This window comes from Danio rerio, chromosome 24, assembly GCF_049306965.1.
Source record: "Danio rerio strain Tuebingen ecotype United States chromosome 24, GRCz12tu, whole genome shotgun sequence".
NCBI classification, from domain to species: domain Eukaryota; kingdom Metazoa; phylum Chordata; class Actinopteri; order Cypriniformes; family Danionidae; genus Danio; species Danio rerio.
Window position 1 is genome coordinate 24,193,947 of NC_133199.1, and position 16,840 is coordinate 24,210,786.

The 16,840-nt window shown below is 36.0% G+C and overlaps 2 protein-coding genes across 9 annotated transcripts in view; one reads left to right on the plus strand and one right to left on the minus strand.

Moving 5' to 3' along the window:
• The first annotated feature begins 3,280 nt into the window (after positions 1-3,280).
• On the plus strand, positions 3,281-10,294 carry acaa1 (acetyl-CoA acyltransferase 1). Its single transcript, NM_001002207.1, has 12 exons — positions 3,281-3,438; positions 3,523-3,616; positions 4,373-4,430; positions 4,594-4,673; positions 4,761-4,803; positions 6,177-6,275; positions 6,368-6,448; positions 6,537-6,727; positions 6,805-6,984; positions 7,137-7,192; positions 7,283-7,428; positions 9,835-10,294. The coding sequence occupies exons 1-12, from the start codon at positions 3,286-3,288 to the stop codon at positions 9,908-9,910; spliced, it is 1,257 nt and encodes a 418-aa protein (NP_001002207.1). The 5' UTR covers positions 3,281-3,285; the 3' UTR covers positions 9,911-10,294.
• Positions 10,295-10,817: 523 nt separating this feature from the next.
• The window catches only part of dlec1 (DLEC1 cilia and flagella associated protein), a 36,691-nt gene continuing 30,668 nt past the window's right edge, over positions 10,818-16,840 (minus strand). For all 8 annotated transcript variants that reach the window (XR_012399278.1, XM_073940637.1, XM_017353955.3 and 5 more), the window contains exons 35-38: positions 14,465-14,632; positions 13,563-13,716; positions 12,129-12,231; positions 10,818-11,085 (exon numbers count right to left, since the gene is read on the minus strand). Coding sequence is in view for 7 of the 8 variants with exons in the window: in XM_073940637.1 (XP_073796738.1) it covers positions 10,941-11,085; positions 12,129-12,231; positions 13,563-13,716; positions 14,465-14,632 (570 nt within the window). In the remaining variant the exon portion in view is untranslated. The remainder of the gene's footprint in view (positions 11,086-12,128; positions 12,232-13,562; positions 13,717-14,464; positions 14,633-16,840) is intronic.

Genomic DNA, 16,840 nt, shown 5'->3' on the forward strand with positions numbered 1-16,840 from the left:
ATGTTATTTTGCCCATACCTGCTTATTTAGATCCATAGTTCCATGTTTAATGAAGGACATTCAACATCCAAAAATGACATTTTCATAAAAATGTCCTCTTTATATTTTAAAATGTTCTTTACTCTACAAAAAAATTTATAATAATTTTATAGATAATGTGTTTTTTTTTTTTTAAAGAACAAAAATAATTTGTTCCTGGCATAGCTCGTTTATAATAATAATAATAATAATAATAATAATAGTAATAAGAATAATAATAATGTTAACATTGTTGACTATTCATTAAATATTTACATTTTACATTTACATTTAGTCATTTAGCAGATGCTTTTATCCAAAGCGACTTACAAATGAGGACAAGGAAGCAATTTACACAACTATAAGAGCAACAATGAATAAGTGCTATAGGCAAGTTTCAGGTCTGTAAAGTCTAAGAAGGAAAGTATTAGTAGTATTAGTATTTTTATTTATTTATTTTTTTGGTACAGTTAGTGTGATATTCAGAGAGGCAATTGCAGATTAGGAAGTGAAGTGGAGACTAAATAGTTGAGTTTTTAGTCGTTTCTTGAAAATAGCGAGTGACTCTGCTGTTCTGATGCAGTTAGGGAGTTCATTCCACCAACTGGGCAGATTGAGCGTGAGCGTTCGCAATAGTGATTTCTTCCCTCTTTGGGATGGAACCACGAGGTGCTGTTCATTCACAGGACGCAAGTTTCTGGAGGGCACATAGATCTGCAGAAGTGAGAGCAGATAAGAAGGAGCAAGGCCAGAAGTCACTTTGTAGGCAAACATCAGAGCTTGGAATTTGATGCGAGCAGCAACTGGCAGCCAGTGCAAACGGACTAGCAGCGGAGTGACATGTGCTCGTTTAGGTTCATTGAAGACCACTCGTGCTGCTGCGTTCTGGAGCAGTTGAAGAGGCTTGACAGAGTTAGCTGGAAGCCCAGCTAGTAGAGAGTTGCAGTAATCCAGTTTGGAGAGAACAAGAGCTTGAACAAGGAGTTGAGCTGCATGTTCAGATAAGAAGGGTCGGATCTTTCTGATGTTATAGAGTGCGAATCTGCACGATCGAGCAGTTAGAAATGTGGTCAGAAAAGTTTAGTTGGTCATCAATCGTTACTCCAAGGCTTTTCACCATTTTGGATGCAGTAATGGTTGCCCCATTCATCTGGATTGAAATGTTATGGTGTAAAGTCGGGTTGGCAAAAACTACAAGCATTTCCGTTTTTGCGAGGTTCAGCTGAAGATGATGATCTTTCATCCAGTGTGAAATATCCAACAGGCAGGCTGAGATGCGAGCTGAGAGGTATAGCTGTATCATCAGCATAGCATATGACACAAACATTTTCTGAAAATCTAAATAAAGATAAATAACAGCCTAATTATTTTTCAGCAAATATTGGGCCAATTTTGGTACAGTTATAATGTCCACCACAAGATAAACTACATGAGATTTATTGTCTAAAGCAGGGGTGTCCAAACGTTTCGTATAAAGAGCCAAAAACCAAACAAAAATGAGAGCCTTTGGCCGAAGGTTAATATACCAAACTATATTACATTAAAGTTGCCATGGGTAATTTCCTAATTTATTTAATAATATTTTAAAATAAAAACAAAACATTAATTTAAATCGTATTAACTAATGCAGTATAACATTACTTAACATTACATAACTTATGTGACTTTACAAAGGTTTTTAATCAATATATAACAATGATTTGAATGACAAAATGTTGAAAACTTAAAAATATTATTACTACAATATTTTAAAATACAGTTATGTTTAGAAAATGTATTTAAATAACTTAAAACACGCAATGGTTGGGTTTGTCTGTGAGGTTAGAAAATGTCGGAATATTGTTTAAAACCCACATATATCAAAATGAAATATACAATTTAAAAATGTTAAAAAAAACATTACGGGGTTAATTGTATATTGGAAAAAATGTCAAACGCTATATGTTCATGATCTCTAAATACTTGTTTACTGCATGACTCATTGATGATGTTTTTTTTTTTTTAATTACATTGTGAAAAAAAAATGCTTGAATTACAGTTTTTCTCACGCACTTTGGTGCATTTCCCACAACACTATTTACATTTGCATAACAGTTAATGCATTTCTCTAAACAATTAGTTATTTGTGCACATCATAGTAGCAGTTTCTCATTCCTTCTAACAAATTACAAATGCTTTTGCACATGTATCAATTGCTTTCATACAGCTCTCAGATGTTTTATATCATTATCATTTGCTTATGTTATGTCAGTAAAAAACTGAACTTGTGAATGCTTATAGTCATTCCATAAAATTAATAGTCCTCATTTCATTATTTGAGTCATAATACAAAAATGTTGAACTACAGGCAAAATCTGTCAAGCCAATTTTATAAAAATGTTCATCTTTTTTTTTTTCCTGAAAATGTCTTCTAAATTGAATAATTTCATGCATGATTTACAGACCTTTGTGTGTTTCAGGCTCAGTTCCAATATGTACTGCTATATTGTTTACGGTTGTGCACAGCTCTACCTAAAGAAAGTTTATGTTTGTTGTAAATAAGTGTGTATTTATTCTTTTGCACAATGCTGTGAAGAAAATTAGAATTGCAAAGAGCAAATGGAGTAAAAATGTGAAACACATATTCAGTGTCTTGTACTCAGATACCTCACTAAATGCAGTAATGTCTAACTTTACTGTAGTTTTCAAATGGCTGTGCAAATAGCGCATTAACTGTTGTGCAAATGTAAATAGTGTTGTGAGAAATGCACCAAAGCAACTGATAAAAAAAACTAATATCTTGTAGCCTGTTTAAACCTAAAAAGGCTGCATAGCTCGTGATATTTGAAAAAAACAAAAAACAATAAACTAGACGGACAGACAGACAGACAGACAGACAGACAGACAGACAGACAGACAGACAGACAGACAGATAGACAGATAGATAGATAGATAGATAGATAGATAGATAGATAGATAGATAGATAGATAGATAGATAGATAGATAGATAGATAGATAGATAGATAGATAGATATGATCTATTGCTAGAAAAACACTTTTCAAAAGAGCTTTACATGTGTACTTCATTCCCCATAATTCCACGCGGCAACATCAGAACGCACCAACAACCAATGATTTGCAGTCTGACCAGGGAAGCAAGGTTCACCAGGAAACATCATCAGAAATGTAGAGCATAGTTCATTTAACAGTGCATGTCAACCATTTGTGCAATTGTCGATTAACGGCTATCGTTTTATTTTTCCGTGTGCACATTCTCAACAATAAAAATGCAAAGAGTAAACATTTTGTCGGGGCATCTAACGTCAAACAGACGTATGGGACTGAGGCAGTGCAGCGCAACAGCCGCGAACCCCAATGATATCGTTGTGGTTCACGGGCTCAGAACGGCCATCGGCCGGGCGAAGAGAGGCTCTTTTAAGGTGGGGTATCGCTGACTACGACTGCCTGACACACTGACATTAACAGCGTTTTCTTAAAACAATTGTTTTATTTGCATACATTAGGACACTACCCCTGATGAGCTGCTTAGTGCTGTGATGAGTGCAGTCATTAAAGATGTGGGACTCAAGCCCTCTTTACTAGGAGATGTGTGTGTTGGTAAGTCAGGTGACAACCAGCTTAAAGGAGATCTATTATGACCATTTTTACAATTTGTAAAATAAGTATCTGATGTCCCAGAGAGTGCATATGTAAAGTTCCAGCTTGAAATACCACACCGATTATTGTTTAAAATTCTTTGAAATCACCCCTTTTAGGCTTTTGGTCCAAATTAGGTGACTGTTGCTTTAAATTCAAATGTGATTGTGCTCTTTTTAAAAGAGGGCGGAGCTAAAAATACCTGTGCATCAGCATAGCTGCAGATTTAAAGCTGGACTAATGTTGTCTCTTTCAAAAACTGAAAAAAGAAGTGTCTGAGAAGGTGACTATGAAGTCTACAAGTCTATGGAGACTACAGTGTGCTTTTGTGCATCCTCAACTCCACATTTATTATGCCTCTTCTTAGCCACTGACATTATCTTCAACAGGTGAAAACCGTGATGTTGCTTCTCACTCAGGGCTGTTTATGCTACTGTGGAAGAGGTCATCACTAATGGGTGGAGCTTTCCCCCTCTGATGACACGTACAAAGGAAGAATGTCAATCCCAGTGTTTGTGCAGACTATTTTTATGAAGTGTAATTATAAAACTAGAAATTATTTTTACCATTAGAGACTGGCTATACACACTGTTGACACGATAATGTTAAAACTCCTTATAAAAGTGATTTTTGCATAATTGGTCTCCTTTAAAATATCCCAACATACTAGCAATACAAATGACAGTCATATATTTATATTTATATATATTTTTTCAGGTAATGTTCTACAACCTGGGGCAGGTGCACTGATGGCTCGAGTTGCACATTTTTTTAGGTGAAATTAATTTACAGTATATATAATAAATGAGTAATCAATTGAATATATGTGTAGTATCTATAGTATTTGTAGTGTCTAAAGTGAGTTAAGTAATTGATATTACTATAGAATAATAAATCAATGATGTTGAATATATGAATTGGCTGACTTTATATTTCAGTGGCTTTCCAGAGTCCGTACCAGTCTATACTGTAAACAGGCAGTGCTCCTCTGGACTACAGGCACTTTTTAATATTGCAGGTAAGAATGACATTAAAGCTGTAAAATGGCTCACTCTTAATAGGGTACAAGATTACAGTTGTCACAGGATATTTTCTTTGTTTTAAGGTGGAATCAGAGGAGGTTCCTATGACCTGGGACTTGCTTGTGGGTTAGTACAGTATGGCAAATCTGTAGTGAAAGATATGTAGTATTAAAAATTTGATATTATCTGTTTAAACCGTTTGCCAGCAATACAATATTTTCTTGAATAACCCCTGAGACTTTAAGTTAGGATTTAAATAATGTAACAGATTCGCAAATTCCTGGTTCTCTTAAGCTTTTACACCGTAAACATTTTTGCGTTTCACAGGATTGATTAGATTTAATTTGATGATTTATGCTGACATCTGAACTTAGCTCTGCACCAAACAAGTGGACCAAGTTCTCTTGAAAAAATGGGTCTTAGTCTGCTTTCAAATAAACTTTATTCATAATAAAACCCCCTTTTTTAAGTTTTCAGTGTGAATTCTAAATAAGCAAGGACTAAATTGATAATTTTTCTGGTCCATATCAAACTTTATGTATATGGATTTTACTTTAACTAGATAAAAATCCATTGAGATCAAGATCTCTTTTACAAGGGTGACCTGGCCAAGAGGTCTGCAACACACAACTTATGAAAAAATAATAATAATATTAATAATAAATAGAAAATTTAGATAATATAAAAATACAGTTTAGTTGTTCAGCTATACCACATTACAGTATGTTAAAAACACATACATTAAAAAATGGACTGTAGATGTTTGTTAAAAAGGATAGAGCGAAAATAATTGATTGGGATGAGCTCAGATATCTTTAGTTTAGACTGAAGAGTATTCCAGGATAAGGGGGTGGCATAACTAAAGGCGCGCCTCCCCGTTTCAGTTCGAGGGGAACAGGCAAATGATAAGATTTACTTGAACATAGGGCATACTTGCTTTTTGACCTATGAAGAAGGGAACTTAAGTATAAAGGCACCAGACCCAGAAGAGCCAATAGACCAGAGTCATCCATTGGGTGTATCTTCTTACATTCAGAGAAGGCCACTCAGCTTTGGCATACACTTCACAATGGTAAGTTAGTCTCTGACAGCCTGTAACAAACCTCAGAGTGCTGTAATAAACATAATTTAAAGGCTGAAGACATTTGGTTGAAGCATTCATACATCAAACATCACCATAGTTAATCAATGGGAAAAATGTTGCAGACACCAATTGTTTACGAGCTTTAAGAGAAAAGCAGGATGCAAGCTTATCTCTCAAATTTCGAACCAAATTTGCTACGTGTTCTTTGAAGGAAAGCTACTGATCGAGTAAAAAGCCTAAATACTTTTAGCTGGACACTAAATTTATTTGTTCACCTTGGGCAATGGAAATTAATGGTTGGTTCTGCACAGGGGTGGAACAATTTGTAAAAATCATTAGTTTAGATTATGTGAACAAAGCCTAAGTGTCAATCTTACAGATCCTCACTTTCTTCTTGTTTTTTTTTTTGTGGCAGTGTTGAAAGCATGTCTCTACGTTCCCCGAATAACCCAGGAGACATCAGCCCCAGACTAATGGACAATGAGAAGGCTAGAGACTGCATCATTCCCATGGGGTATAGATGTTATTCTTTAATACACTATTAATACTTTAATACTTTAAACGTTAAAATTAGAATAAGCTTTTTTCCCCTCTGTTGTCTTTTAGAATAACCTCAGAGAATGTTGCTGAGAGATTTGGGATCACTAGGGAAAAACAGGATCGCTTTGCTCTCAGTTCCCAGCAAAAGTTGGTGCTGCCATATCATTTGATAGTTTAGTATTTTGCATAGATTCACTTAAAGTACTCAATATTTTGTGAACTATTATAACACTAGGGCAGCCATGGCACAGAAGAACGGCATATTTGATCAAGAGATCACACCAGTCACTACTAAATTTGTGGAGGAAAATGGCACTGAGCGCACCATTACTGTCACAAAGGATGATGGGATACGACCTGGGACTACATTAGAAGGCCTTGCCAAACTGCGACCGGCATTCAAGGACACCGGCAGCACCACAGCTGGTGCGTATGCTGGATTTTGCAACACAGAACTTAATTGTTAAGTTCCGTAATTTAGTTCTTGCTTGTTTTTATTGCAGGTAATGCCAGTCAGGTGAGTGATGGCGCTGCAGCAGTGCTGATTGGCCGGAGATCTGCGGTTGAGAAACTGGGACTTCCTGTATTTGGGGTGCTGAGGGCAAGCGCTGTGGTGGGTGTTCCTCCGGATGTAATGGGCATCGGCCCAGCCTATGCAATCCCAGAAGCCCTCAAACTGGCTGGTGAGAGTTCACTTCACTTCTCTCATCTCTACACTCATCTGAGCCATTTACATTCTAGCAATAATCAGGCTTGAAAAATGTTCTGAAATCAATTTTCATTACTTGAGAATTATGGTTGTAAATGAGCCGTGTTATTGGATCTGCCTGCGCAGGACTGACTGTGGATGATATTGATGTGTTTGAGATCAACGAAGCATTTGCCAGTCAGGTGACTGATCTGTGTTTTTTTATGATTACTTCTGTTTTTTGTTTTTTTTTGCAAGGATTTCACTGTTATTAACTTAATTTTTTTTCCTAGGCTGTGTATTGTGTGGAAAAACTGGGTATTCCAATGGAGAAAGTGAATCCAAATGGAGGAGCCATAGCTTTTGGTCATCCATTGGGCTGTACTGGTGCTCGACAGGTCGTGACTTTGCTCAATGAGCTCAAACGCAGACGGAAGAGGTAAATTAAATTTATTATAAAAACCTACACGTATATAAAAATAACCTAAGATCTGTAAAAAAAAACATAGTATTTAAATGTTGAATTCATATCACACACTAGAGCAGTGGTGAAAAAATGTCTGAGAAATCCATTCTATTTTCATTTTGAGATTTTGCAGTTTTAAACAGCAGAGGGCGCTGTATGCTTTACAAACAGCCATACTCTGCTTGCATCCAATTCCTTGCAACAAATACCACTTAAAAGGTTAAGCGAACTACGTGTTTTAAATGAGCTGCTTACGTAATTCTTATGACAAAAGCCTAATGGTCACGCACTTGACACTCAAATCGATTGAGTTGGAAAATCAGAACTTTTTTAACAGACATTCATGTAAACCAATCAGGAGCTTGCTCTTATATGGGTGTGATTATGACGTAACGACTGTTGTTGGTGTCTCAAGGGGAAATCCTCCAGCCAACACAGGGCTGACTGGACATCAAACTGGGCTTGGCTCAGTCTGTAGCACTGCTGAAAGCTTTCATCATCCAGGTGTAGTTTCTGGAGTTTCTGTTGATGAATTAACAAAGCTGGGTGCACCTCTGAAAGGATCTAGTAGATTCAGACACAGCAACGAACGAATCTATGCTGTTTTTCAGCCTTCCTAAAGCATATAAAGCAAAGCTACTTTCTCAATAAAACCCATGTTAGCCATTTAGCAATGAAACTAGAGTCAGTGGGCAGACAGACGCCCATGACAGGAATTTGTGGTTGTTCATCTATTGTGAAGCGAATTTTATGCACAAGTGAAGTAAATTTAAAATGTTCACGTGTCTATTTACGTGCAAAAGCGCAATTTATTAGCTCAAGCCATGTCAGGTGTGAATGTCATTTAAAAGTGCTATTCAGTGAGCATTTAAGTGTACAATTAAGGGCTTACCCACACTATGCTATCCGAACCATGCCCAGGCCAGTTTCCAAGATTGTTTGAGAAGTGTGAGTGTTCTGAGTCAGGCTCAGGCACGGCTCACTTGGTTGGCCCTGGCCCGGTTGGAAGAGATGTGCTTGAGCGAGGTTCACTAGGGCTTTGGGTATAAAGGCACCAGACCCAGAAGAGCCTATAGACCAGAGTCGTCCAGTGGGTGTATCTTCTTAAATTCAGAGAAGGCCACTCAGCTTTCGCATACACTTCCCAATGGCTTTGGCGCGGTATGCTTGTGTGTAAGTAAAAACATGCCTAAGCCTGAAACTGAAAGTGAGAAGTTACTTTTAAGGGACTGTTTCATATGGATTTATTAATCACTCTTACTGTTCAATGAGCGCAAACTGTCATAGATTATTAAAGACGCAAACCCCTCACTGCACCTTCAGCAAACCTCCTAATTCCTGCAGCATAAGGACTTTATGATTGCTAATGAGCGTCAAAAGTGGCTGATCTGTTCGGCAAAATATTTGACTGTGTGTCACTGCATATCAAACGACTTTAATGATATAACAGAAAGAAATCTCCACTGTGTTGAGACGAAACAATTACTGAACAGTGCATCATCGATGACATAAGCGTGCTCTGGCCCGAATGTAATGTGAGTGCGGGCTTTCGGGGGAGACGGAAGGGGGGACAAGCGTGCTTTGGCACGGTTCAAGGCAACTGTACATAGTGTGAGTACGCCCTAAAAACTAGCCCAAATCGCCATTTGATGTTAAAACTGAGGTCAGAAATAAATCAAGAGAGAATAACGATGTATTTGGAAATCTTATAATCGATTTCTTGAACAATTTCAGTTCTATTGCACAATTAAAAACCCATTTGAATGAAACATATACATGTACGCTCCTTTAAACTTGAATCATGATGGAATATCCTGTGGAGTCCACTTACAGGGCTCTGCGTAATATCATTGAGCCTTCTGCAGGCATGGTACGGCAGCAAAAGTTCCTTGATTATTATGCTGAAATGAAATTATAGTTGCTGCACATAATGGCCTAGAAAATAGCAACTTTTAATTTTCTGTCATATGTACTGTAAGTACAGAAGAGTCAAGCTTTAAATAGGATAATTGTTGAAACTTTTTGGTCATTTTTGGGCGAAATGCTAATAGTCTAGGATTCAATGATCTTTGCTAAGCTAAGCTAAAATCTGCATGGATTAAAAAAATGGTAAAACTCAAGTGTTTAACATTAAGAGAGTTTTAAAATTAGCCCTTGTTCCGTTGAGGTGAAATTACACTGATTTAATGTAAATTGATGTGATTTGATCACTTAGTTAATTTGACAGACAGATACACTAATTTCTATTTTATATGACTGAACTCAGTTCAAGTTTTCCACGTTGCAAATCATACCACTTTGTAATATAGGCCTAATGCAGAAAAAAGTGTGTAATTAATTGTCCTATTTACAATTTTGATGTTATTTTTTTGGTAACAGAGGATTTGGCGTGGTGTCTATGTGCATCGGAACTGGAATGGGAGCGGCAGCAGTTTTCGAGTATCCAGGACAGTGATCTTAAGATGCAAGTTACAGAGCAACTATTCTAAAATTCTCTTTAATTAAGCTGCTAGAACGCTAACTACAGAACACAAGTAGAGGGAGCACACTTGTTTATGTGCATAAAGTAGGTATAAGGTTGTAAGGATGGTAATGATACCTCTCATTCAAGTGCCTTGCATTTCAACTCTGATGCCTGTATCTAGTTAAGCAATCAGAATTACAACTTTTGTCTGTTTGATTTGCAACAGAAATGTTTTTTTTTTATGTTGATATAACAGTAAAACTCAGAAATGATGATTAGAAAAAATGTTTTTTAATTACCCGTGTTGAGGACAAGTGTAATATGCTAAGATTTGTAATGCCTCTGATTTGTTAGAATAAAAAGGTTTGTAATGTTTGAAGTGTTGTTTCAAAAGCTAGGCTCACTGCTGTTAAAAAGTCCGTAAGATTTTAAGAAAATTAAATTGATCAAAAATGACACTAAATAACTGTTTCAAAATAAAATGAATATATCTATTTATATTTAAAAAAGAAATAAATTAATTTCCTTTGAAATTGAAACTCCATAAAGAAAAAAAGTTGCGATAACATATTAAGTAACAATTAAACAATAATAAATGATTCTGGGGTAACAAGTCATACTATAATCATCTAAATATTTCTGAATAATCATGTGACATTGAAGACTTGATTAACTAAATGACATTTTAAAACATTAAAAATACAAACCTTTAATTGTCATGATATTTTACAATATTACAGTTTGACCATGTTTTGCTCAAATAAACACAGCATTTAAGAGCATATGTGACTTCTTTCTAAAACATTAGAATGGCTGTGTGTTTATATGTGAAGTCACTGTTTAACTAACTCGACCTTTGATCCTTGATCTGCAATCAATTATACACTGAGCCATTTGCTAATGTTCTCATGTTTAATCGTCTTCAGAATTTCAAGAATCTTTTACAAAGACAATATTTGAAGCACACTGGGACCAGTGTCTAATCACAGAGATATAATTTGCTTCTCAGCACTTATTTGTGTTACTCAGTGTTGTTTTGTGAGCTGTCAGTTATTGGAGATACAAAACTCTCATCAAATGATCCTCTTCCGCTGACCTTTAGAACAAGTGGTGTCTCTCCAAGAAGCCCCTGCACTGTGAAGATTGTCTGGAACTCTTTCTGTTCTCTATGAGGAAAATACTGTTAGTATAAAGTTGAATATTATGTTTAGAAAATCACGATATAAACACAAATACAAATATTTATAGGAGCTTATCTTGTTTTTAGCTGCTTTTTCGCTGCTATCACGCATAATGCTGCGTTCACACCCTAGGTGGAAGCATCAAGCACGAGTGATCGGAGTTTAGTGCTTTGCGTGTTTGATGCACTTAACGCACAAATTGGAAAATCCGAACTTCAGTGGACATTCGCGACTTATTGACCAACGAGGAGCTTTCTCTTGTAAGGGCGTGATTATGATTCTGTTGTTGGTGTCCTGAGAGGAAATCCTCTTGCTGACATAAGACAACAGTTCATCAAACTGGGCTCAGCTCAGTCATAAGCACTGCTAAAAACTTCCATCATCCAGGTAGTTTCTGGAGTTGTTGATGAGCTGACAGAGCTGGGTGCACCTCAGAAAGGATCTAGTGGACTCAAACACGGACAGAAGCCCTGCCCACACACAAATCTACGTCTATTGTGATGTGAATTTCATACTCGAATGAAGCAAGTAACCTCAACATGTTCACGTGTCTAGTGTGAACACAGCATAAGGGTATCTATAAACTAGTGTGTGACAAAATTAGCAGAGAATGAGAAGCTATAAACTTCTAAAGCTTGCAGTTTGTCACTTCCACCTAAGTGGGTCAAATTTTTACTCATCAAATCTGACCAATCAATTGCTTTCTAGTATCTGACACATTCTGCCCCCTTCAGGACACTATTGCTATATGTGCATGAGTTTAACCAATGTCACTGCAGAGGTTTTGGCTGTTTTTTTTTAACGTGGAGGGGCTACTCTGTTCTACCGTGTCTTCATGTTTCAGTTAAAATTACGTCACACGTTGAACAAAAATGCACATTTCAATGCACTTTACAAGCCCTTTAATAATAAAAATAAATAAACTGTTCGGCCAAATACTTTACTTGACCAGCATTGGAGGTAATATCTGCTCCATTGCTGTTATATCAAAATATTATCAAAAAATTGACTGTTAAAACAGACTGTACCTCGGAGTGAAGCTGATCTGCAGCAGCTGTCTACAGGACGCTGGATCTCCAAGAGGTTTCAGTAAACCAGAATCCGGACTTACCCTGAACACTTCATTGCCATCTACACACAAAACAAAAACACAAGCTCAAACAGAGACTAAAGTAATCGGTGTAACTGAAAAGATCAAACGGCTTCAAAATGCAATTTGCCATTGATCCATGCAAATGCCAGTATCGCTGTTGCTACATTATTTTCAGTGTGGACATGCTCAAAACAGACTTTATTTACACCTGTAATAAGTTTTTTCCAATTGTGATTAGGCTGATGAAAATGCATATTTAAATCACGTGTAAACAGGGCTAAAGTGAACAAGATCAAAACATTTCAGACACAGTTTACACCTGTAGTTACTGTAGATTATCTTAATACCAGATGCAAACAGCCGAATTTGTCAAAAGTGGACAGACTCAAACTGCTTCAGTGTGCAAGAGAATCTATGGGGTTTTGCAAGAAAAATATCAATACACTTTATAAAGCATTGTGTGTAATTTCTGTCGATCGCCCTATGTCATCTTCATCTATTTTGAGGTGCATTTGTTTAGTGCATTTGCACTACCAGCTGGACAAAAAGGGCTGCATTTTGTTTTTCTTTCTTCATTGTCAGGGTATCTGAGGGATATTAAAAAGTCAAGTCTTACATTTCAAAATCTAAAATTTAGGCCTTAAAAAGCCTAAATTCACTGAAATATTGTCTTGTAGGTCTTAAATCATTTTAAACGTGTCTCAATTTGTCTATGTACAATTAAAGCTACCCAATCAGGCTGAATCCCAATACCAATATACTTCTCAAAAATCTTTTATACTTAAGTAAAGAAAACTACAGAAAGAAAGAAAACTAAAGCAATGCATCCCTTTACAAGATCTTTTATTAATAGAAAAAATATTTATAGAAGTAACTAGGCCATTAGTAAAAATCCTTAGTGTTTAGCTCTGTAAAAGTCAAAATTTCAGTCCTTATGGTCTTAAAGGGTCTTAAAATGCCTTAAAGAACCCTGCAGGAACCCTGATTGTGCTTCTGCTTTTGTTTGAACTGCACATGCACTTTACACTTAAGACAGAGAAAAACAAAGTTCAGTCCAGCTAAAAAATGTACCTGAACAGACGGCGATGATGACACCATGTAATCGTCAGAAGTTACACAAAACGGTTTATAAAGTTTTAAATATGGATTCTCTAAAAGAGAACTTATAGGTGGATAAAAATAATAGATGAATGCATTTTATTGGACTTCTTTTGGACCACTGATTAACATCTACTGACCACTGCAATTGTAGCTATAAAAGGCTGTTAAATATCTCGACTGAAACAAGAAATTTGTGCTTTCATCTTTGGCAAACTGACCATTTAATATCTTTTAATCTGTTGCTGAAATGATTGCCGAAGCGTTATACCTGTGAGTGTGGTCCAGTAGCTACAGGAGCCACCTCTGTTGTGAAGATAAATCTCTTTGACAGTTGTTTGTCCAACATAACAGGTGCCAAAATCCACAGTGGCACTGGACAGGTGTAGTGTAGGTAATGCCAGACGAGCGTAAAGAGAGACTGTCTGAAATAGTGCAAACAGACCACAGTGTTTAAAACATGGATGAATTTGACTTTAGAAAACCTTGTTGCTAACTGTTAATGACTGTGAATAGTTTAAAACTTTGGCAGTCTAAAGTGTCTTTAGAGATAAAAATACAGCAAAAAATATATATTTTTATTCAAAATACATTATCCATTTTAATAAGGGATAGTTCACCCAAGATTTAAAATGTACTTACTTACTGTTTACTCTCCCTCAGGTGGTTCAAAACCTTAATGCGTTTCTTTATTTTAATATTTTGAAGAAAACTGAAACCTGTAACCATTGATATCCATAGTAGAAAAAACAAATACTATGGAAGTCAATGGTTACAGGTTTCCAACTTTCTTAAAAAATATTTTCTTTTGTTGTTCAACAAAATTAAGAAACTCATAGGATTATAAACTACTTCAGTATGAGTGAATAGTGAAAAAAAAAAAATTTTGGGTGAACTATCCCTTTAAAGTGGAATTTATTTCTGCTCAAAAAACGTGATAGTTTTTTCTAATGAACATTTATTTTAAATAGAAATCTATTGTGATTAATTTAGACTCATTTGGCAAATTACAGTATTCCTTTCTCTCACTTTTTAAAATAAAAAATACCAAAACATTTGATTATTACACGTTTTCTGTTGAAAATTGTCTTGAAATTGCAGCTGTGATTAAAGCCTACTTTGTGATCCTCAAAAAGTGCTTTTTGTTCCGAGACTTGAGAAAAATAAAGGCACCTGTATGCTGTTATTGCTGTACTGAATGGTCAAGTTCTCCTGAAACTGTAGAGTTTTTCCTCCATCATCACTGCAAAGAAGGGAAGCAGAGAGCTGACTGTCCGACTCCTCACATGCTCCATTTACACAGGCCAGGAGTGAAGCGGAATTGTGGAAAGCCACCTTAACCTTCGAAAAAAATATAATTAAAAAAATAATTATTATAATTATCACAGGAAACACGGTGGCTCAGTGGTTAGCACTGTCGCCTCACAGCAAGAAGGTCGCTGGGTCAATTGGCATTTCTGTGTGGAGTTTGCATGTTCTCCCCACATTCACGTGGGTTTCCTCCAGGTGCTCCGGTTTCCCCTACAGTCCATAGACATGCGGTACAGGTGAATTGAATAAACTAAACTGGCCGAAGTGTATGTGTGTGAATGAGAGTGTATGGATGTTTCCCAGTACTTGGTTGCGGCTGGAAAGGCATCCGCTGTGTAAAACATATGCTGGATAAGTTGGCGGTTCATTCCGCTGTGGTGACCACTAATGAATAAAGGGTCTAAACCGAAGCAACATGAATGAATGAATAATTATCATTATACATTATACACTAATTTATTGTTTAAATATGCAAATGAGACATTGTTTAGTTAAATATGCACTAGCATGACTTTCTAGAACAAAAAATAAGAAAACTGGATGAAGTCTGCTTCAAGATTCTTGTTTCTTTCTACTTCTTATTTTGTTGATATATATTAGAGTAAAGGGTTTTTACAGAGGGGATTTTAGGACTGTATTTTTATCGTTCCATCTTTAAGAAAATACTGATTTTTTTAGTTGTTGAAAATGTTGCAGTTAATTAGGCTAATTATGTACAAAACATATTCCTCTGTAAAAGCCTTCAGAATATACACATACACATGAAAATGTCTATGTACTGTATGTATATATTAATTAATAAAACAGACGTTTGATGTAAGTGCTGCTGATATGGAGATTTATTGCAAAAATCAATTTTGATTAAAAAAAATGTTGCTGGTTTTCTTATTCTGCAATGCGAAAGTGCTCTCACTTTTGCCAATTTAGTTGCCTATGGAAGAAATGACTAAGAATAATAATAAATGGCATAAACGGTCAAATGTCTTGCTCTAAAAGTCAAGTCAAATCAAGTCAATGTTTATTTATAAAGCGCTTTTTAAAAACAACAAGTGCTTACCAAAGTAAGGTACACACATACCCTATCTAAAACAAAGGATATATACAGCAGACACATGACTCTCATATGGTATTAAAAGCCAAAGAGTAAAAATGGGTTTGAGACTAGGGGCCCTATCATACACCTGGCGCAGTGTGGCGCAAGACGAGGCGCAATAGTCTTTTAGTAGTTTCAGCTTGGCGCAAGAGTCGTTTTGAGGCGTTGTGCTACGCTGTTTAAATAGCAAATGCATTAGCGCTCATTTGTGCGCCCATAGGCGTTCTGGTCTAAAAAGGAAGGCATTCTGAGGCGGACCGCTGGCGCGATGCTATTTTGAGAAACTATAATAGATTTTTCATTAGACCAAAACTAACCCGGTCTAAACTCCGGCGCAGAGTTGCGCCTCGCTTACGCACTGCTTAATACGCACAAGAGAGCAATAGGCAAATATCTTTACATATGAAAAAATTTAAATATTAAGGATATATATAGGATAAAATAAGAATAGATATAGAATATAAATATAAAGGATTAAAATATTACAAAACATATTATTTTCTAGCCTACATAAATATGAAAAATCACTGCTTTTATGTCTTCTTCATCTCAGGAGGCTTTTTCAGTTCATTCATAACAATTTGCTTTTGTATAATGTTATTATTATTAGCAGTATTATTTATTATATCCATATTTATATTTGTTTTATTAAAAACAAGCTTAGATTTGACCACCTGTCAGGTTTAAGACCATATGGGGCATGGCAGGTGTATTTGGAAATAACTCAGTATTTTGACCACACTTGGTCATTATTGTTCATTTATTCGTTTGCTAGAAATTAGAACTGAATTTAGAAATAGTTTTGAAACAAATCTTTGCGCTTAACAAACAAAATTATTTATTTATAAACTAATTGATGTCTGTGCGTAAAGGTTTCCCTATCCAAGAGTGAATGTGAAAGTTATCCATTATCTCTCATTCTCACGCAGTAGTTGCTCTGTTTAACTGTTTTCTGTTAAAAAACTGTTAACTGTGAACTGTTTGCTTGTGAAATGCTAATTTTTTCCACTTAGACTTACTTTGTGTCCTGTAAATAGCGAATGCGCTCTTGGCGCGACACAGCTGGGTCTTAAAGGGAATGGGAGATGAGACTCTAATTGGTTTATTCTCAAAACACATCTATAACTCGAAAATAAACTCAACCC